Source organism: Furipterus horrens, unplaced genomic scaffold (assembly GCF_987537825.1).
Source record: "Furipterus horrens unplaced genomic scaffold, mFurHor1.1.pri manual_scaffold_10, whole genome shotgun sequence".
Lineage (NCBI taxonomy): Eukaryota > Metazoa > Chordata > Mammalia > Chiroptera > Furipteridae > Furipterus > Furipterus horrens.
In genome coordinates this window covers 71,314,249-71,337,991 of record NW_028327180.1, presented here as the reverse complement: position 1 = coordinate 71,337,991, position 23,743 = coordinate 71,314,249, and the positions used below count along the sequence as shown (strand labels likewise).

The 23,743-nt window shown below is 39.8% G+C and overlaps 1 protein-coding gene across 3 annotated transcripts in view; it reads right to left on the bottom strand.

The window, feature by feature from the left end:
• NR3C1 (nuclear receptor subfamily 3 group C member 1) overlaps positions 1 to 23,743 on the bottom strand; it is a 100,408-nt gene that overhangs the window by 15,899 nt on the left and 60,766 nt on the right. For 2 of the 3 annotated variants that reach the window (XM_090288080.1, XM_090288079.1), the window contains exons 3-6: positions 10,961 to 11,127; positions 3,628 to 3,744; positions 2,259 to 2,537; positions 794 to 938 (exon numbers count right to left, since the gene is read on the bottom strand). In XM_090288080.1, the coding sequence (XP_090144206.1) occupies positions 794 to 938; positions 2,259 to 2,537; positions 3,628 to 3,744; positions 10,961 to 11,127 (708 nt within the window). The remainder of the gene's footprint in view (positions 1 to 793; positions 939 to 2,258; positions 2,538 to 3,627; positions 3,745 to 10,960; positions 11,128 to 23,743) is intronic. The other variant, XM_090288081.1, reaches the window with a different exon arrangement.

Sequence of the window (23,743 nt, the reverse complement as noted above, 5' to 3'; positions counted from 1 at the left end):
GTGATGGACAGCGATGAAAGAGAAGGGAGGCAGAAAGCATGCTGAGTGCACGGGCGGTCGGTGAGGGGCCGCTGCAAACACCTGTGTGCCGGGGCACCTGCGATGGGAATGTGCTGTGCTCAAGGCAGGAGCAATTAGGCAACGTGAGGTCGAGTACATTGGGGGCAGAAAACTAGTTAGGGAAGAACTGCAATAAGCTAAGGGGGGCCAGACATCTGAAATATTTCACAGACAGAAGCATAGGCCTAGAAGACCAGAGAACAGCTAATTTATAAAAGCTTAAAGCTTGGTTGGTTCTCTCCCAATTAAAAATATTCTTGTTCTCACATTCTTTCCAAGTAACAAACACTGAGGGGCCCTTGCCGTGCAAGGGGACATGCCTTCTCTCTGGGCCAATACTCCCCACCTCCTTGGCTGACACCCCCTCCTTCGCAAGTGTCCCTGTTGCAAGCGACATCAACGTGAATTCTATCATGTTTTTCTTACTGGAATAGGGTTATGTGATTAAAATGCACTCCAAGATTCCATTTTACTTGCTATAGACTTTACTAACCCAGAGATGCTCACTGTTTAAATAATGTCCTTAAATATGTCCTGGGACAGGAATAATGCCACATGTACGTTTGTTCCACGTTATAGTTGCCTTGCCTTAAGCATTGAGGAACAACTCTATTTGTCTGCCCAGTTCCAAGATACCTGGTAGCATCTGATTTAGTCCTAAATGACCACAGTAGTCCATCAGAGGAATACCAGCTGGTTAAAATACCCTATGAATACAGGGAAAATGACTTACTCGTTAATAATCAAATCAGGAGCAAAACACAGCATGCATGAAAGTGATTGTTTATATGATCTCCATCCCAGGGCAAATGCCATGAGGAACATCCATGAATATTGCAGTAGGGTCATTTGGTCATCCAGGTGTAAGTTCCTGAATCCTGAGTCAAGAGAAATAAAGTTGTGAGGAAAAACTGTAGTTGCCAAAGAGAAGACCATCTATCTCTCTGGATACTGCGAAAGATGAGGTAAGAATCAGCCTTGTCTGGGGAGACCTTTAACAGATATAGGAATTGAAGTACCAAGTGGACTCAGTTTTCTTTGGTCATGTGACATGTTATAATCAAAGCTCTCAGTGCTTTTTAAATTTTTTAAAAAAATTCTCACCCCAAGGCTGTGTTTATTGATTTTAGAGAGAGAAACATTGATTGTTTGCTTCCCGTATGTGCCCTGACCAAAGATGAAACCCGTAACCTAGGTATGTGCCTTGCTGGGGGATCGAACCTGCAACCCTTTGGTGTACAGATGATGCTCCAACCAGCTGAGCCATCCAACCAGGGTCCTCAGTGCTCTTTAAAGCATTCAAATGTTCAAATACTTAAATAGGCAAAAGGTGACGAAAACTGGCTACTCAACTAATCAGTAAAAAAGCCAAGAGTCCTGGCTTGGGACATTAAATTAAAGACCTTCCCCTGGTATTAATACCTCTTCCCCCCTTGACAGAGTAGGGATCATAGGAGGTCACTTCATGCTTATGCTGTCTCTGTTTGTGTGAACATAAGCTTGTGGAATCCCCTCTAACTGAAAAGTCAGGGAAGAGTTAAAAGTATTCTACTTCAGTACATTCTGACAAAGTGTCACAGCATTTGATTTTCACCAATTTTACAAATAACCTGATTTTTACAAGTGATACACTGAAGGAAAATAAACTGAATTCTAAGATGTAGTTTACATTTTCTCCCTCTACTTAAGTGCAAAAGGAATTTTGAGTGACTGCCACTCTATTTGTGATGTTAATTTGTCCTGTCTGAAATTACAGTGCTGAGTTACAACCTGAAAAGCAGGGAGCAGTGTAGAACTTTTATTATAGACTTTCACTCTCCCATAATTGAGTATGAGGAACATCATGGGGCCAGGAAGGTCAAGAGCCAGGGTGTTTTTGTTTAAGAAACAGACTCACAGACACAGGGAACAAACTGGTGGTTGCCGGAGGGGGATGGGGATAGATGGGAAAGGAGGAGAGGACGAAGAGGTACGAACTTCGTCACAAAAGAAGTCAGTCGCAGCGATGTAACGTACAGCACAGGGGCATCACCAATGTCCTAATTTTGTATGGTGACATGTTACTAGATATAGCACAGCGATCACATCAGAAGGTATAAGAATGTAAAAACTCCTACAATACTGTATGTCAACTGTAATTTTTTTAAAAAGGAAAATACAAAGGTTTGTATCTAGCTGTGTCATCTTTTGCGTCTTACCTGGTAAGGCCTTTGCCCACTTCACGGCTGCAATCACTTGCCGTCCACCTAACATGTTGAGTGTGGTCATGATGCGACAAGTGGTATCTGGAAGAGAGCTGTCATACCCTGCAAACAACACCTCGGGTTCAATGACCTCCAGCAGTGACACCAGGGTAGGGCTGAGCTGTGGTAATGCTGCAGGAACTACTGTTTTGTTAGCAGGATTTTCCGAAGTTTCTTGTGGGACTCCTGCAGTGGCCTGCTGAATTCCCTTTATCTTCTTCTTTGTTTTCCGAGCTGCGGGTATTAAAAAGATACACAGAAATGAGTTGTGATGGGAAGGTGGAGGTGGCAAACTTTATTCAAAAGGTATTTTAACTTCTGAAACTATTTAGATTGGAAGTGTAGAAATGTTTATTTAGCAATCATGATAAAGTGACATAAGAGAAAAAAATGTTTCTGCTACAAAGAAGCCAGTTACTTCTCTATTATAGTTACCTTTATACAAAATTGTCTTATAATTACTTTCATAGCCTTCTATAAAGTAACATCTCACTTTCACTCCAAAGTCAAAATTTTCATTGGTTATATAAGGCAAATTACTTTTATTATCAATTGAAAGAAAGAATCTAAGCTTGTAATACCAAACTAGAAACTCTGGCTCAGGGTTTCTCTAAGTTATGGTAATATACAGAGAGAAGAGAGCTATATACTGTTTAGTCCCTTGCACCAAGTCCCCTTCTTATCAAGGCAGGAAAATGACAGAGCAGATCACATGCTGAAGATACTGTTAGTTCTGACAGCAGAAACAAGCTGGGGCCCTCGCCTTGCTGTGTGGCTCTGTCCCTGTGTGGTGTGCGGTGGCGCTGTGCCACTGTTCATGCCTGCCCTCTCGGTGAGGACTTGCTGGATGAAGGTGCTACTGTCAAAACAGGCTAAGCACATGGATCATTAGATCACCATCATCACCTCCATGGAACTTGAAATTGCAATTAAAGCAGAATTCCAAACTTTCCAGAGGAAAGCTTTTAAATGAGATTGTTAATTATAAAATTTGTTACATAAACAGGGTACCCTGAGTTTTTTCTCCCCTCTGAAGATCTACAAAAGTAATGTTGCCTCAAACATTATACTTATTATTTTTATTTAATTTGATTTTTTTTAGTATATATAGCCTGGCTGTACTGAATTCAGTAATAAGAACTGGTGAGTAAACTTAAGCAAAATATGAGATATTCATTAAAATTCCTGCTTTTGTTGAGTAATAATATAAAAATGTGCTACTTAAGCATATACTATAATAAATTATTACATCTGCTTGCTTATATTTTAAAAAGTGAAATAATTTTTATATCATGCAGATGATCCTTTCAGGTCTTTACATTACCTTCCAGGTTCATTCCAGCTTGAAGACATTTTCGATAGCGGCATGCTGGACAGTTTTTTCTTCGAATTTTGTCAATGATGCAATCATTTCTTCCAGCACAAAGATAATTATGCTGTCCTGTATGGAAAATAAAGGCACTGTTAAAGTGTCACAGGTCTTAAAGGCTATTCTTCTGGAGTGACTCTTCCTGTTTTTATTTTAGGTGAAACAGCTAAGGAGTGAAGGCGGTAATTAAGGAAGGTGTAGGGCACCTGCTTGCATTGCCATTACGAAGTGGAAAGGTCAGCTGAAAAATCTCTTATTCTGTTCAACAAATTAAACATAGTTCATGAAAAACTTTACAAAGCATACATATAGAAAAGTGCACAAATCATAAATGTACTGCCTAATACCTTTTTCACAAACTGAACACCTCCATGGAATCAGCTCTCAGATCAAGAAGCAGAACAGTGCCCCACAAATGCCCTTCTTATCCCTTCCTAGCCACTCCCCGAGGGGAAACTCTTTCTTGATGAACTATGCTTTAAGCAGCCTCTTCTTTTAACAGTTACAGAAGATGTCTAACTATTTCATTATGACTTCTGACCTAATGCTAAGGAGGACTAAAGAAAAAGGAAACTGGCTTTAAAATATTGTGAATACCAAAGGGAAAATGACTTTCATTCAACTTTCTGCCACCATATGCCAATAAAATGTGTTCCTCCCCCCAATTTTGCATGAAGCAATAGGTAAACACTTAATCTTGAAAGTTAAGGTTACCATCAACTAGTTAGGTGAATCATAGATTTGGCAAACTAAACTACTGTATATAGATCTTACAGAGATTTGTTAATTATTTCACATGCTTTCAGAATACAGGAATGTCTGACTTCACCATGGAATCCAAGTATTAAAAGACACTGCTGTCTAAAATCTTGTGGAACCCAGTGATTAAATAACGTGTTAGAGGTAAGTGTGTAGTTATCCCCTGGCAAAAATTTTCATGGAAAATTTAAGACTGAAAGCCTCCCTCCTGCCACAATATGCACAGTTTTGTAATTTTCTTTTAATCTGATTATTGCATGTTGAAGAAGACTGAGGATCTGCTGGCCCGGCAAAAACAAAGGACCCTCCTACCCAAGATCAACATACCTAAATAAATACCCTAGGTAACCAAGAGGCAACGGTCTTCACAAGACTGCAAGCCACTTCTCTTCTCAAAAGGAAATCATATTCAAAGAAAAGAAAAAAATTCAATTCACTAGGTTGAATATTCCTAGTTCTGATTTTTAAGAAAAGATCCTTGGTGCATAGGTCAGCCTAATACTTGCCTTGGATGAAAATGAATGAACTACATTTCCTTCTTCCTAAAATAAGTTACATGCTCTCTCAACATTAGTTTGGGGTAGAGGGTTAACTATCAGGTTCAATTCCTTGTGATGAATAGGCCACAGGGTTGACTAATGGCCCAGTTCCAGAATTGTTCTCTAATAGCAAACGTCTGGATCAGCTGTTTCAATTCGTTTCTATGATGTGTATGTTTCCTAGCTGCTTTACTTGATCATAAAGTGCAGGCGTTAACCCAATACTATCCTCTATTAAAGCAAAAGTAGGAACAACAGATGTATTCATAGTTGAAACAGTTATAATATAAAGAATTTCTACTCTGTAAGAGTATCACCAAATCACTGTCCTGTAGTTACTTAGAAAGACAATGGAAAAAATTACCCATTGCTAAAAACAAAAAAATTCTAATGCTTTAGTTACAGCCAAACAAAACATCAGCATGTGCACATTATGCTAATAATGACTTCTTTATCCCAGGTACGTCTACGTCTTAAGTACATCTAAGAATCTGAGCTACAGGATCGGGGGGGGGGGGGGGGGGGGGGGCATTATATATCTTTTAAGTTCAAATTAGTCCTACCTATTTGGTTGTTAGTATGAAGTGGGACAAATCTGTGTCTTATTTATAAAATGAGGGGTGGTCACTTTTTTACAAGGCATAGACATGAACTACTAATAGTCACTCTTTGTCAAGCCTTCAATGAGACAATGGGACATCTTAAGTTGAAGTTCCTTTCTCTTGTACCACTTGGTAAATTCCCTTTCTAACTAACAGACAGGAGACATCAGAAGAGCCTTCAAGCCAACTGGAATTTCTTAACATTGTTTTTGTTTGTATCCTATTTATTTTTGTAGTTAAAATCTATTTTTGGCAAGTGATTCTAGTTTCTATTTGTGGTAGGTGTGGTAGCAACTTCCAGGATGCCCCTGATGGTCTCTATGTAGTCCCTTCTCATACTCTTCAAGGACTGGTCAGTGTGACCAACAAAATGTGGCAAAAGTAACAATATGTCACATCTGAGAGTAAGTTATAAAGACATTGTTTCCACGCTGGTCACACTTCCTCTCCTGGATTGTTTGTTTTGGGGGATGCCAGCTGTTACGCTGACAGCTTCCCGAGAGTAGGTTCACACAGTGAGGGACTGAAGCTTCCTGTGAAAGCAATGTGAATGGGGTGGGGGGTGGAAGTGGTCCTTCAGGTGACTGTGGCCCCACTGAGTCTGAATGTAACCTCCTGAGTGACCCAGGACTCCCCAGCTAAGGAGCTGCTCCCAAATCCCTGACTCTCAGAAACTGGGTGACATCATAAATGCCTCGCTTTAATCTGCTTATTCTGGGGGTAATTTGTTATACAGCGATAGATAATACAGTAGAGATAGTAAAATTGTTTCTTTGTTTTTAAATAAAAGAAAAATGTTAAATAATAAATAGGACAGTGCCCTGGCTGGGTGGCTCAGCTGGTTGGAGTGCTGGCCTGTGCCAAAAGGGTGCAGGTTCAATCCTGGAGGTCAGGGTGTGCACAGGAGGGAACCAATCAATGTCTCTCTCACATCTGTGTGTGTGTGTGTGTGTGTGTGTGTGTGTGTGTGTGTCTGTCTCTCTCTCTCCTCTTCCCTCTCTCTAAAATCAATAAAAATATCCTCGCGTGAGGATTTAAAAGATTATAACAGATTATAGGACATAGCGATGCAGAGACAGGAATGGGGAACGGTAACAGAGCAAGGGAAGGGCATGTTCTAGGGTTTTCTGCAGTCTGCAGACCCTATTTGAAGTGTCCAAGTTTTAAATGTGAACTGTGACTGCTGGCTTCAGCTTCTTTCTTGACCTGCTCTCAAAAACAGTGTGGTAGAGTGGAAAGATCACTGGTAGGTGCCAGAAGCCCTTGATCTGAATCGCAGCTCTGTTTCCTACCTGTGTGACCTCAGTGATGTCTATTAACTCTTCTGAGCCTCTGCTCCCCTATCTGTAAATCTGGAAAATTAGCACCTTTCTGGCTGGGCTTCTGTAAGAGTTAGACAATTGTGTAGAAGGTTCTTCCTATAGCGCCTAGCACATTGTAAGGTAAGCACTCAATAAATTCCAGCTATTAAGCAGGCACTCACTTTCATCTTGGACTAACAAGATCATAAACTGCCAGGTGGCAGGTTTTTATCATACACCTCTCAGGGTGTCAGGGTGCCCCTGAGGGTACAGCCTGTTTGGAGACAGTTGTGTTTCAATCCCAGTTTTGCTAGCTCTACTCCCTGAGCCTCGGCTTCTTAGTCCATCAAATAAGGGTCCTAGGAGCAGCTAAGTCCACAGCTGTGATTAAATGGTATGACATATAAAGCACAGCACCTGTCTCCATCCAGTAGGACCCACCAGCGAAGATGACATGTCCTTCTGTGCCAAGAGAGTAGGAGAAAAAGGGACTAGGGGAAAAGATCACCGAATGAGTATACATCGAAAGACAGGCAGCTACCCAGAGCTGTTCTCTGTATGCAGAAAAGTGACTTGCAGAGTACCGAATACAAATTCAAAATATCTGTCCTTGATCTGGGTTGTATGGACGTTAAATAAGTAAAGCGTATGCAAATATCCTAAAAATAGTTAAATGTTTGTGTATAATCATATGCCAATTTTGGGGATAACCTACTTATAGAAGGTGTTATAAATGGAGGACTAAGTGTAATATAAATCATACAAGCTACATCTTTATAATTTTCAAAAAGTGCTCCAAAATATGTATCTGTGTTTTAAAACATTTTCATCATGTCTAGATAGGTTATCCAAGGATTACAGAATTTTAGAGCTGAAAGGAACCTTGGAGAACATTAAAATCCAAATAAAGGGTACTTCACATAGTCCATACTTAAACCTTTTCTTATTAATCACGTAATCTAGCCCTCATACTTAACAGAAATATTTAAATGATAAACATTTTGAAACAGTGGAGCTAATATTCAATTAAATCAAATACAAATACAAGAATTTAATTCTGAGGCGGGGATTAAGACCAGAGGGCACCTAGCTTGCAGTGGTGCTTTATCTGAGCAGCGTGTTCAGCTTACGTTCTTCTCCTCCCACCACATCTGGATGCTTTCATGTAGGGCACACCTGCACGCTACAGCAGTAACCCTTCCTTCCCCCACCTATCTTGTATTTGGCCAGAAGAACAGACTTTGTCCCTGCAGGCATTGAATCTGCAGCAATTTTAAAGAATAATTTCTTAACTGAAATTTTAACTAATTGAGGAGAATGAAAAATAGTTTTTAAAATACCATTTTTCTTTTAAGGCTCCGCTGTCTCATTCTGAAGTTCACTTTCAGAAATCATTTTGTTGATATTATTTATGTACAGCAATACTGTATTACAGTTATCGCTGCTGTTGTATCATGGAAATAACTAATCAGTTAAGAAAGTGCTGAATAAAGTAAAGTGAGAACAAGAAGAGTCTTCCTTCTGTTGGATTTACTGTAAATAATATCCATTAATACTTTGTTAGAGGAATTTCACTAAGCAGGAGAGGGGGTTTACTTATGACTTTACTCAGTAGTTGAGGGGGGGGGCTACTAAACTGACCAAAACCTGCATCCCTGGACTCTAAGTGGGGAAACAAGTAATTTTATAGTTTGCTAATGTAGTAAAGACAGTAATCCAACAGGAAAGTAATCCAACAGTGATCCTGAGAGAGAAGAACAAAGTTGGAGGAATCACACTACCTGATATCAAACTGTACTACATGGCCATGGTATCAAAACAGCATGCTACCGGCATAAAAAGACACATAGATCAATGGAACAGAATAGTCAATTAATATTTAACAGAGGAAGCAAGCACATACAATGGGCTAAAGATAGTTTATTCAATTAGACAGATACAAGCAGAAAAATGAAACTAGAGCACCTTCTATGCCACACACAAGAATAAATTTGAAATAGGTTAAAGACTTAAATATTAGACCCAAAACCATAAAAATCCTAGAAGAAAACATAGGGAGTAAAATCGTGGAGATTACTCATAGCAATATTTTTTCTGATATATCTGCCCAGGCAAGGGAAACAAAAGGAAAAATAAAATGAGACTGTATCAATCCAGAAAGTTTTTGCACAGCGAAGGAGACCATCAACAAAATAAAAAGACAACTCACGGAATGTGAGAACATATTTGCCAATACATCTGATAAGGGGTTAATATTCAAAATTTATACAGAACTTACAAAATTCAACACCAAAAATCAAACAACCCAATTAAAAAACAGGCAAAAGACCTGAATAGACACTTTTCCAAAGAGAACATACAGAGGGCCCATAGAGTATGAAAATAAGCTCAACATCACTAATCATCAGAAAGATGAAAAAGCCACAATGAGATACCATCTCACGGCTGCCACAATGAGATACCATCTCACGGCTGCCAGAATGGCCATCATCAACAACTAAACAAAGAAGTGCTGGTGAGGATGTGGGGAAAGGAGAGCCCTTGTAGACTGTTGGTGGGAATGCAGACTGGTGCAGCCACTGTGGAAAGCAGTGTGGAAATACCTCAAAAAGTTAAAAATGGACCTGCTTTATGACCCAGTGATCCCATTTCTGGGACTATAGCCGAAGAAACTCACAACACTAATTTGAAAGAACATAAGCACCCCGATGTTCATTGTAGCGTTATTTAAAACTGCCAAGATATGGAAGCAGCCCAAGCGTCCATCAGTAGATGAGTGGATAAAACAGCTACGGGACATTTACACAATGGAATACTACTCAGTTGTGGAAAAAAGAAAAAGAAAATTTTACCTTTTACAACAGCATGGACAGACCTGTAGAACATCATGCTAAGTGAAATAAGCCAGTCAGAGAACAGTAAATACCATATGATTTCACTCATATGTGGAACCAAATGAACAAAATGAACTAACAAGCAAAACAGACAAACTCGGAGAGAGCAGGCTGACAGCTAGGGAGGAGGGATCGAGCAAAAAGGAAAAAGGGCTCATGAATGTGGACAACAGTGCGGTGATTGCAGGGGGAAGAGGGCCATAAAGAGTTAAATGGTAATGGAAAAAATACAGTAAAAAATTTTTTAAAAGTAATCCAAACAAAAGGATATGCAGCAAGCACAACTCTAGCCAAAATATAATCCTTCTCATACTATGAATGAATAATTATTTCTTTACAAATTAACATAATCAGTTATCGTGAGGTCATTTACTCAGGCCACATGGCTTTCAAACTTGTCTTACAGATGACTGAAATACATAATTTTCTCAAGGGGATTCACTGTTGCTATTAGAAAAATTTTAGTGACTTCCAATAATAATTTGCTTATGCAAGCAATTTCTCCTTCTTTAAAGAGTTGATGCTTGTTTCTGCAAGCTGAGACTATAACAAGGGTAAAGTTTATATTACTATAATATTTGCGTAGCGAAATCACTTTCTCTAAAATTCCTCCTTTCTTGACCTGCCAGGCAGTTCATCACTCGCTTCTTTGCACTGTAATCGCCGTACCTGGTTCTCACCTTGCAGTTCATGTAGACTGTGACCTCCCAGAAGGCAGGGATCAGCTCTCACATCATATTTATACCCCTTAGCCCGGTGCCCTGACCCAAAAGCAAAACACCCTCCCCCGCCCACAGTTCTTACTGTCACTCATTTTTGCCAGACTGGAATAGTGGTTGAGTTTGAAACCAACTAATTTATGGGAATTAAAGCCCGTGATTCTAATACAGTGAGGGTTATGTTACTGCCCCAACCCAACACCATAATTTCACATGATACCACTTTCTTACAGTTACCTTCTGTTCTCTGGCCAAGGTCCCTCCCTTCCGTCTATTTTCTATTTTATTCTGGTTCTGTTCTCAGCTGCTTTTTAAAATATCTCTTTCCCCCTAGGGACCTAGGAGTCCCCTTCCCCCCTCCCCCCTTTCCTGATTTCTAGCCTTAATGAGTTTTGCCTATAAGAGAAATTTCAAAATCCACTCTGAGAAATAAGAACCAAAAAGAAGAAAAATAAAACTCTTCAAAACACACACTACCTTCCACTGCTCTTTTGAAGAAGACTTTACAGCTTCCACAAGTCAAGACCCCATAATGACATCCTGAGGCTTCATCAGAGCACACCAGGCAGAGTTTGGGAGGTGGTCCTGTCGCTGCTGTGGAGGTGGACGGAGGAGAGCTGACATCTGGTCTCATTCCAGGGCTACAGAAGGAAGCAAGCAGTGATGTGATTTAGCCGTCACAGCCGTCAAAAAGAAACATCAAAACACAGTTCTCTTAGCCTTTCACGCCACCGAACTCTGGCTTCAAGTACTAGCAAGCATTCAAATATCCTATCTATCTAAATGTATTCAAAGAATTATTTTATACAAAATTAGGAGTGAGGTCATTTCCTTTTAAGTATCCTCTAAAAAGAAGTTGTGCTTCACTAGAAATTACAATGTTTTGTTGCTTAGCATTTGTTTATATTTATAATCACCTTCAAGTGTCATTTACATACAATAACACTCACCATTTTAAGTATACAATTAATGAGTTTTGCTAAAAAGATAGTTGTATAGCTAACACCATGTTCAAGAGATAGATCACCCCCAAAAGATTTCTCCTACTTCTTTAATTGCATAGGACATCAACTTTTTTTCCTAATTTTAGTGTACTAGGAAGGCATCCTGATACTCAGTCACATCTCATTACAACTCTGCTCATGCCCTCCACCCGAGTCAGAACTTTTACAGTGTTCGCGTTTGGTCCTACACCTCTCATTCCCTGTGCCCTCCCAGCTGGAAGCACAGTGTCTTGTGGCTTAGAAAAGATGGATGCAGAAACATTTCTCTGTGTCACTTTCTTGTCTGGCTCGCAGTGTGACTGGAGAAAGCACTAGGCTTTCAACAGTAAGGACCACTCTGCTCTCCCCATCCAGCCAAGATGGGCCCTGGGGAAGAAGATGGCAAACGGGAATCTGCTTCTTCTACCAGGTCTCATTTCCCATTTTCACCTCTCACCACACTGAGTGCAGGTCTAGCGTTTAAAGGTAAGTATTCTTGTTCTAATTTGTTTTGAAAATTTGTACAATGGATATATACTCTTTACCTGTACCCACCATTATTAACATTTTGCCACATTTGCTTATAAATATGTATATTTATAAACCAACAAAACAGATCCTTTAAATGCTGAAGGAAAAATTAATGACTAAAAACTTCATAATAGATCATACATTGCTTTCCAATGTTGTATTTTCCTAAGGAATTTTCATCTTACATGCTAATTTTAGAACCAAAACTGTGTTCTGGAACTCAAAGAGTTTCTGACCTTGTAGCTAAAAGTTTCTGGAGACTGCTCATTCCCTCTCTGGTTATGTGTTCTTCAAAAATATGAATGGTAGCAATCTACTGATTTTAGAACTATACATATTAAAATGTGTTATCTATCACCTATATAAGATAGTTCATAAGCATACCGTTGCTTCTAAAATTTTCATAATCTGCCTATTCTCTAAAAGAGATGGCACTGAGGAACAAACTTAGATGCAGTGTGAGATGTCCCTTTGTTGTCCTTTATAACTGTAGCCAATAACAGTGCAGCAGGTCCTCAAATAACAGTTTCATTCAATGCTGTCCTGTGATGCACTGTTTTGCTTCAAGTCACAGAAACTGTGCGTATCATTAAGTGAGGGCCCAGTGTAAACTACAGACATACTCAAATTCAGAGAGTAAACTATAATTGTTTTTGTTATTAACATGGTTAGAAATTATATTCATGAAGTAACATCTTTGTTCTATTTTAGGAATAAAAGTTAAAGGTAATTATAGAATGACAACTTGTTTTATAAATGTCACATTAAGTAATTGGCCACTAAACTCAAAAACTCCCCCTAAATTCTGTCCTCAAATGAAGTTTCCTACACCTGGCCACCCTTGCTTAACAGGACAGCACTCCCCTCATCTCAGATCAGGGAACAGGCCCCAGGGTTTCACACTGTTCTCTGAACACTATCAAAAAGAATTTCTGGGTGCTTCCATATCACGAGGCAGTGACTGCCTACCAGATCTGGAAGAGTGGACTGAGTACATATTGAAAGCCTACAATGAAAGAATAACCTGAGCTAACTCGGCTGTAGGTCTGGCACAAGCCACCCTTCATTAATGGAAAGTTGTGACTAATGTAGAGGAGCTGCTCTGGGCCCAAGTTTTACAGAGAAGCAGGAAGGCTTTGGAGGAGTGAACGGAGCAATGTGTTAAGGAAGCAAAAACTTCCTTGGCTTCTGTTCTGAAGATGCTCTTATTCCTGCTCAGCCAGTCTCTGTCATCTGACATCTATTTTTAGGGACCAGCCAGTTGTTTGTACATTTAGTTTATGGACAATAAGCGCAATTAGTTAAAGATTTTAAATGTTAATTCTCATATGTAATACAAGTATGTATGCATTTAAAATTTTTAAATAGTGTTTGTAATACTTGATAGTTTTAAATGGCTTTCAGGAAGAGACTCTCATCCATCCTCGTGATGACCCTGGGAAAGGATGTCACAGGCTCTAAGTGAGGTCATGCACTAGCAGGGGTTGGTCAGGGAGCCTGTGTGCAATCAACTGACATGCTTCAGATCCCAGTTCTACCACTTAAAAGCTGTGCGCCCTTCGGTAGGTATCTGCTACTCTGAGCCTCAGTTTCCTTGGGAGTACACTGGGAAGGACATCACCTGTATGTGTACGTTGTGAAAACAACACGTAGGAAGTCAGACCTATGGTTCCTGCATCTGGCTGACACTGACACATGTTCATTCTATTCTCCTTCAGGAAAATCGGAGGTTTTATGAAAAGCATTATGTAAGTATTATGTAAGTGGAAAATAGTATTAAGTCTAAAACCTAGAACAGTATTCCCAAATTCTTATAAATTAGAGCATCAGGCCACTGAACTGTAAGCTACAGATGACAAGAGAAATTAAAACTAAATGAACAAACAGACAACTGCAGCTGAGGATCTGGAGCGGGAGCCAGGCTCTGGCTTCCCTTCAGGCAGTCACTCTGGGCTCCATCAGACAAGAACTGAGTATGGGGAAAGCTGCCAAGTAAACCACAGACATTAGTGGGAAACAAAAATCAATTTTTGCCACACAAATATGAGGACTATCATAGCCTTATAATGAACACCATTGGGAGAAATGGATGAATGCAAAATGGTGCTCAGTTGCAAAGGTGACCCTATGATATCGCTCAGAGAGCTAAGGTACAACAAAATGGTTAGAACTCAGAGGAGAACCATATGGAATCCCCATTTTTAACGATACAGCACAGAAAGAGAGAGAAGGCACACTTGATCAGAGTGCACATTACATTCAGAAGATGCTGAGGTTCTGCTGGTGACTGACTGCATCAGGGTGCTTGCTTCTAAGTGAAGAGTGAGGGGTGCAATGGCTGGGCCAGGCAAATACCTGGGTGCTGTTTCCCATTCCAAACAGACTCCGAGTTATTCATGAGCTGCTGCGTTTACAAGAGAAAAAACATGAATAAAGTTGGGTTTTTCTGTTTCTCTTGTAAGAAAGGCAGTTGATGGAAGGAGGCTCACTGATGGACAGTCAAGGATGAATTATAAAAGTTAATCACACACCTCGAGAAGCATGTACCATGGGCAGGCCAATTACACCCCTTCAGTTGGCACATGCTTCCCAGCACCTGACTGCCAGGCACGGAGGAGAGAGGTCAATCTTAAAAGGAAGCCATGTCATGCATGCAATGCATTACTGAAATGGTGATGAACCTTGAAACTTTGACCTATGTAGGAGTAGCAGAATATTTTTTAGCTGTCTTTTGTGTCACAGAACTACTAGGAAGAGAATCAGTGACATACAGACAAGCTGCCTCAAAGGCTCGCTCCACGGTCTGACAGCTGTGCAGCAGGGGCAGCTGGCAGCCCGTGCTTCCTCATCAGCACCATTTTAGGAACTGTTGCGTGGATGATATGACGTCATATTATGTGAAGTCCTGGGCACACACTTGGTGATGATCAAACAATACGTCTCCCTTAACTCCCCCCCTCATTAACTTCCTTTTTCTCTTTTCCCCAACTCCTTCCTTTCTGGAGCATCCTAGGGAAAGAGAAGCACTAGATAAACAGCCTTCCCTGTGAGCCAGGGGAAAGTTCATGGTCCCTTAGAAGTTTCAGTTTAGGTCACTGAAGACACTCTTTGGATATTACATCAAAATTCAACCATTTAGTTTTGTAAAGGTTAGTGTGCCAAGGTGGAATCTGAAACCATATTAATGAACTCTTTGTAACTGTTACATTAAGTCCATTGGTCTGTCTCCCACTTTGAAGGGATCTTTTGCCCACGTGTGATTCTGGACCATTGGCCTTTGTCACTGGAAAAGGTTGGCGTCCTGAGCTCTGCAGACCTTCCTTCCAAGTGTGGATGCAGCCCACTGTACAGCACAAAGGAGTCCCTCCATTAGGCCTGCAGCGGCAACTTTGTCTTCCAACACCCTACATTTTGTTTGAAAGCTCTAATTTTTATCAACTGGCAACAAGTACTGTCTGTTGTCTTCCTTGAGGTGATAAGCTAACTTCAGTCATTTCTGAGAAAACGGGCGCAGTAGCCAAGGCTGGAAGTCACAGCCTGTCTACGGTAAACCATGACCAAGTGGCTTGTTCAGCTTCCAACTGCATCTCACACAGGCTTTTCTCCGAGACAGCCACTGGATGCTTACGGAGCGTAAGTGCTTTGTGCGTCTTCCCACTTTGTCACACAGAAAGATACGTAAAAGACGCCTAGTTAAAAGCAGAGATTTAACAGAATTAGTGTTTTGCTTCCTCAAGTATATTCTTAAGAGAAGCTGAAGGCTTACTTTCCTTTTTCCAACCATGAATGCGTGGCAGTGAATACGGTGACTACTATACCTAAGATGCCAGAAGTTTTACTCATCATTGTTTTTGTACCATTCATGCAAATATCAATAAAGTGAACAAGGCAAATAAAAACTGCATTATCATGAAAATAGTTCTGGAAAACCTTGGGGTCTTCCTAGGGGTCCAAGGACCTCATGCAGAGAATTGCTATTATGGAGAATAGTGAGGACTAAGTCCGACAGGCTAGATTTCATTACCTAACTACAATGTAGTAGCCTGGTGACCTTTAATCTCTAAATCTCAATTGCCCTATTTCTAAATGGGGACTGTAATGTACCTGGCAAAATGATCCAGTATTGCTTACTATATAAGAGGCTTTCCCCCAAAGGGAACAGAATGAAGATGATACACTATTACAAACCCAACTGGTGTGGTTGGCTTACCCTTTAAGTAAATTTAATCAACAGCTTTTCAATGAAATGCAGTAAATCTATTTTTTAAAAAAGAAAAAAAAGCATGTTATTGCCTCAGAGAACAAGTATTAATTAACATGGGAAGAAATCCTGAAAATAAAGCTGCTAGAACTGGATTAATTTTTGCCAACTACAAATGGAATTTAGCATATTCTCACTGGCTTTAGAGTTTTGTCCCAATACCATAAAGCAGCTGGAAGCAGTTTTACTTCCCAGGGGACATTTAGCATTGAATGGAGTCATTTTTGGTTGTCAGAACTGGGGAGGTGGTACCAACATCCAGTGAGAAGCATCTACGGTGCAGCAAAACACCCCAGAAAGCACAGGACAGTGCCCCACAACAAGGAATTATCCAGCTGCAAATGTGGGTAGTGCTAAGGTTAAGAAAGACAAAGTGGAGGGAAAAACTTTCGACAAGGACCACAAACATTTTAAAACCTTCTAAACTACTATTTAAAATGGAGCGACTGCCCTTCTGAGGTAGCCCTAAACATTTGATTCAAGACAAGTCCAAAAAGGGACTGAAAACAGAGCTGAGGCCAGGGGCTATACAGGCCTGGTGATTAACCTGAGTCAGCAGTTTAACTGTATTTTTATCTCTAGCACTAGCCCTAAGTGGTGGTTTTTACACATTAAGGTCACCTGCATTTTTCTTATCTTTGTTCATTAGGAAAATGTAAATATTCAGCTGCACACACCAGGCGATTGTATTTTCTGACTGGCCATTCATCCCTGAATTAGCGAAAGGATTACTGATGGGTTGGTACATACAGAATTATGAATGCGACATCTTCAAAGAAGGCAAGAACAGCTTTGAGGCAGGGGCCCACTTACTGCCCCTTCTTACATATAACTCACTATAAATGCAGGTACCTACAGAAGAGCACCACAGCTGAACCAAAAGGGGAAGGTAACATATTATTTCCCTACTCCCTAAAAATAAAATCTGGTAAAACTACAAATACACTGGTATATGAGGAAAATCAAGTCATGAAAGGATGTAAAAAAAAAAGAAAACCTCACAGGTGAGATTCAAGCTCAAAAACAACTCCATAGCACGAGTTTCAACCCTAGATATATATTTAATGAATCCTGGAATTTTGAACATTTATGGTAATTTGTAATATAACTACTGTGAAATATCTGAATAAAGGTCACAAAAAACAAAAACACCACTCATTTCCGCCTTAAATACAACAGCAACATTTCAAAATATCTTATTCCCTTCTTAGAGGTACCTAATTCCTCTCACTACTCAGTAAGTACAGAGATTCTGCCAATTCCAACCCTTCCCCGCATTCTGTGTTCTGTTTCCGACTCCCTGTATCCCAGTGCCACGGACCTTTACTTCCTGCCCATGCCCACGGCCACCGTCTTCCTGCGTGTCGTCCCGAGCCGCCATCTCCAGGCTCTGGCTGCTTCCCTTTCCACCCCACCCACCACACTGTGGAACTTCCTGCCCATCACGATGCGTCTCTGGGCTGCTCTGCTGTGTCTGGCATGAGCCTAATGTGGCCCAACGTGGCCTACCACCCGGTTCTTCTCTCTCCAACCCCATGTCTCCCACCCTCCACAGCAACCATTTGATTTCTGTCATCACCTTGGGGATCCGTCTTCCACAAATAACTATGACATGACTGGGTGTCCACCATGGCTTTTCTGATCCGTGACAACCTCTAGGTTCCCTTAACCACTGCCACTGATCACGTTACACGGGTGATCCTATAATACCTTCCAATGTATGTTTCTATCAATAATCCCTTTTAGGTAGGGTCCAGCATCTTGTATAGTATCCAGTGTATGTTATTTTATTTAACATAGTTATAGGTTATATCTTCATCTGTTCTGCAAAAGAATGTGGGGTAGCTAACACAGCAGTTATTTATGACATTATACCCAGAATATAGGTATCGCCTCACTACTATGCAAGTTCTTTCATTATATACATTATCCCCATTAATCCTCTCCACAAACATATGAGGTGGGTACTATTTTCAATGTTTTACAAATGAGGAAACTGAGATTTAGAGAAGCTGACTTGCCTAAGGTGGCATAGTACCTAACAAAGTCAGGAGTCAAACTCAGGTCTTTCTGATACCAAAATTAGCCTTCTCAACCAGTACTCCAGCTTCCTCACTACGATCAAGTGGCAAAACAGAGGCTGAGGTGGATCTAGGTCTTCACACCCAGGAGCAATGCCTTCTACTTTGTCAACTGGGATTTGATGTCTCAGTGATACACAAAGAAAGGTAGAAATTCCCTGTGCTTGCTTCCACGCATGATCTGCAAGTCAAGACTTTTGTCCATATAAGGGTTGCCATAGCAGGTCAAATTGGTAAACACAGTTGCCTTAAAATTGTGCAATATTTGGTACTGATTGGCTGAATTTTTAACTGATCTACACACTAATGTATATCTCACACGGCATGACTAGCACAATTTCCAAATCCCTACAAAGATGTTCATAAAATCAAACAAATACAAACAGCTTTTTTATATTCATATTTATATTAGTCTAAAGTAAGGAACAAAACTCTCAGAACCAACCTCAACTTCACCTAAGGCCACATACTCCCTCCCTTCCCTCAGGTAAAAGCCCAGGCTTCAGTTCTCAGATTCTTAACCTGAGTGTGATTAAATTAGAACAAATGATAGTGATACTAACTACAGGACATTAGAGCTCTCATTTCACAGAAACTAAGGTCACCAGATGCCCCAAGTAACAGTTATCATGGATCTCGGATTAATGCATTTCACTAATACCCATTTATTATCTATTTACCCTGCATTCTGCAGCTATCAAGAAGGTTGACAACATTTTTAAAAAATACATGTGAATTGTTCTAAAATCCAGTCATTTCCTTAATTTGGTAAGATTCATTGGGAAATTATATAATTAATTATCAGTCAAAACATACTGAAAAAACAATGTATTGTGGCACTGTATATAATATGTACTCTGACATAAATATATTTGTCCACATACCCCCTTTTCTCAATACCATTTCATAAATAACAGTGATAAGCAACATAAGCTATCATGTAGTTTCCCTTTTGCTCAATTTAGCAATAGAAAAAGCAAGCTTTGGTTTGTTTGTTTTTCACAGTCCATGTAAGCGTTGATGAGTCCAGTTAATTTTTGTTTTTTTTAGTCCTCACCTGAGGACATGGTTATTGATTTGTGCACGTGGGGGGGGGGGGTGAGAGAGAGAAAGAGAAAGAGAGAGAGAGATATATATATGGAGATTGGTTGCCTCCGTACACACACTGACCAGGGATCGAACCTGCAACCTTTTGGTGTATGAGACGAGGCTCCAACCAACACAGCCACCAGCCGAGGCCCTGCAGTTCATTTCAGAATATTCATTCTAAAAAATTCAATGGAAAAGTAACTTGTTTCTACTAAAATGGTGTCTGCTAACATTTTGGGGATGGAAGAGAAACTTTGAAAGCAAATAATATTGTGACTTTTGTTTTAAAGTTTTGGGGGGATATTCTTCAGAATGTAAAAATTTCAAGGGCACAGGAAGCACTTTTTTGAGGACAAATAAATAGTAACTATTGTTGCAGTGGGAAATTTGCCATCTAGAAGCTCTGAAATTGATAAGCATTTATGATCAATAGTAATTCTACTTCTGAAATAATTTGCAGCAGATTTAAAAATAAAACCAATACTGCAATTCTCTCACAAGCTTATCTTAAAAAGCTCTGTCAAGGTTTGTATCTTCACAAAAGTATTACAAAAATTATTTTAACTAAACCAATCTCTTCCTTAAAAGAATAAGAATGTGAACAGTCAGCCATTACAAAGCATTTTAAATGCTGAGTTCTTATGTAAGCAGTGAGCTCTGCAGCAGGGTCAGAAGCTGCTGGGCGCCAGGGCAGATAGGACACTCCCCTCTAACTATCGCTTCAAAGTCTCAGAAAGACGAAACTTCTGAAAATCAAGTCCTCAATTTAAAATAGCAAAGTATTTTTTAGACTTGTTACTTTCAACAAAATGATCGCTTCCCAAAACTTCACAATTCAACACAGTTAAATACAGCAACAAAAAAATCACAGAGTTCTGAGAGGAGCAGGGGAGAAAAGGTACTACTAATAAATAATGACTGACAAACTTTTCACTCATTGTTTAAAATACACAAAACATCTACCATCTGCCAAAGCATGAATCACAAAATTGGTATTTTTAAGGACAAGTTATTAATTTGTGGCATAACTATCTGACAATTCTGGATGAAATGTTTCGTTGTTGATAAATGACTCTCCCACATTAACACTGAAAACTGAAAAGATTTTAGACAGTAAAACAATACTTCACAGTGTGGGCTGGTTCTTGTTAGGTGGACAGTCAATGCGTGGGCTTAGCTATTCCAGGCTGATTTTAAGACTGTCTGGATACCCCGAGTGTTCATTTGGTGTTTTCTTATCCATCACTTTCTATAAGAACCACAGACTGGATCTTAACACTCGACGTAATAATTAAGAATACCAAGGGCAAGAGGAAGAGAATCTTCCAAAATTACAATGAGGCAGTTAGAAGAAGTTTGCCCACTTATATAGCCTGACGAGGAAATTTACCCACTCCCCAAAAGGGGGGCAAGAGGACATAAACTAATAAAAAGGGCAATTTTTTGTGACTTCTGAAATGTAGTGTAAACCCTAAACCTGCGAAGACGGAGAAACAGTGACTAAGGGACATTACACAATACGCCATTTTTGCCACCTCAGTGGATAGTGGATAGTGGGGGCCTGAGGGGCTCGTTTGGAACAGGAAGCAGTTTGCTTCCCTCCCTGCCAGCATCGACTCAGAAACACTGAGGACCGCAGAGTGCTAGCACGCAAAGGCAGTTCCAGGTGTGGGGAAGGTAAAGTAAATAAACTCAATAAAACCACGTTCCCACGCCGAGGAAGACACACTACTGTGTCCATAAAGCCCAAACTATTTTTTCCATAGTTCATCTCTTTATATCTAGTCTATAACCTACTCGCAAGATTTTTGCTTTATACTCACTTGGAAATATACCACTAGATGTAAAAAGTAACAAGCCAATTAAAGCTAAGTTGGAAGATCCTTTTAAAAATAATCCTTACTTAGAAAATTTGAAAAACACCAAAAAGTTTAAATTAGAAAATAAAGCCATCATAATTTTGTTAGGAAAAAAACAGTAAACACTTCTACATACATCCTTAATCTTAAAAAGAAACTGTATTCATTTTGGGGATAACACTATAGATCACTGCTTTGTATGTATTTTTTATATGTGAGGCACTGTCCATTTGTTGTTCATCACTTAACAGTTTGAGGAAAATTCCTATTTTGGGTGAATAATATTTTATTACATCATTCTTTGATGGCGGCAAAGTATTTGGCTGTAACGTGGCCACTCCCTCATTATTGGTCATTCCCTGCCTTTTTGTTTTTGTTTTTCACTCTCGTAAGGTTTGGAGGGACCTTCGCAAATGCCCCAGATTACACACTTAGACTCCTAGAAGGACGAGGAAAGCCAGGGGACAGGCTCTGGGCTTCCTATACATGTTGTTAAACTGTCTACCCTCCCTTGCTAGAGAGCAGACACATGCACCCCACCCCCCGCCCCCCAATTCGCTCCCAACAGAAAACACATCTGGTCAATAATTTAATGAAATTGTCCATTTCTCTATTGGGGTGTTTGCCTTCTCAATTTTTAAGAATGTTTTAGATATTAAGTATTTCAACACTATCGATTGAGGACATATTTAAAAAGCCCTAATTTTAAGTCATATTTTAAAATATTTAAAGTCTGATATTCAGAGCCCTTACTATTGCTCACATGAGAATACTTCTTTTAGCCATATTACAGTTTCAAGGGTATGTAAGCTTAAAACTAAAATGACTGGCCAAATGCAGTTCTGGTTAAAGATATCATTAACACATGCTTTTATTTCAGCTCCCTCTGGATCCCAGTAAAATGAAAGTATGGCACTTGTTTTTTAAGGCATAACCCTCTAAGAATAAAGACAAAAGAAATGATATTTTGTCAATCATATCACAGTAATCTGGGGGGTGGGGGGCAGCTGGGAAGAGAAGCGATAATACCAGCAACATTTTACACGGGCTTGGGCACTCCGGGTCTGCTGTGGCCGAGGGGGGAGCTAAGCAGCCACCTCCTTACCATGACAGAAGTTCCAGAAGGTTCAGAAGTTGGGGATAAAGGTATGGGGTCAAAATCAGTTCAAAGTTTAAGAATATTTACAGGTTTCTCTTTATAGAAACAGCAGACCAGGTTATGGGGGCCAACTTGCCTGTAAAAAAAAATGTTGCATAAAAAATATTTTTGAAAAATCTCCTTAAAAACACTTGTGAGCTGACAAAATGATTAAAGACAGGCTAAAATATAAAGGAAAGCACGCCAGTCACTTGTGCTGAGAATATTTACAAATTTAGACAAATTTGGGTTTCAAATAAAAGGACAGAAAACCCACTAGAAAAAGACAAAAAACAAATGAATAACAAAAAAACCCCAACTTGCCCTGGCTTGTGTGGTTCAGTGGACTGAGCACCCACCTGCTGACCAAAAGGTTGCCAGTTCGATGCCCAGTCAGGGCACATGCCTGGGTTGCAGGCCAGGTCCCCAGTTGGGAGCGTGCAAGAAGCAAACAATCGATGTTTCTCTTGCACATTCATGTTTCTCTCCCTCTCTTTCCCCTCTTTCTAAAAATGAATACGTAAAATATTTTTTAAAAATAAAGAAAAAAACTTGTACATAACTTACCAAGTAGGTAACTCCAAATGGGTAATAAACGTATGGAAAGTTATTCAGCCTCATAAGTAATCAAGGAAATGCAAATTAAAACCCTGATGAAATACTCTTATACACCTACCAGATAGGCAAAAATTAAATATTTGACAATAAGGGTGTGAGTTTAAATGGCATATCGCTTTGGAAGACAGTTGGGCCTTATCCAGAATAGATGAAAACAAAAACATTTTATGATCCAGAAACTCCATCACTTGAGACTCAAAGAAATTAACATGTCTCTACAATAAAATGTTAAGAATGCTGACAGCAGCATTTTTTTGTAGTGAACCAAAAATAGAAACCACTCAAATGTTCATAACAATGGAAAGGATGAATAAACAGTGGTACAAGTCTACAGCAATCAACTTCAATTTTATGTAATGACATGGATGAACCCTACAATATAGAGTGAATGAAATGTAATATTCTGCTCATTAAAGTTCAAAAACATGCAAATGAAGCTATATTGTTTAAGGATGTATATACAGGCAGTAATAAAGGTAAGAGAATAATCGTCACGGGGTTAGGGCAGGGGCTGCTCCACGGAGGGGAAGGAAAACGTGACTGTAATCTCGGAAGGTCATACTAGAGGCCTCAAGCACTCATTAACTTGTATACACAGAAACTTCTCTATTCTTGTGTGTGCTTTGTTCTAGTAAAAAATTAAAATTCTAAACAAAACAAGCAGGAAAAGCAGCAGGTAACATAACCCTGATCTTAC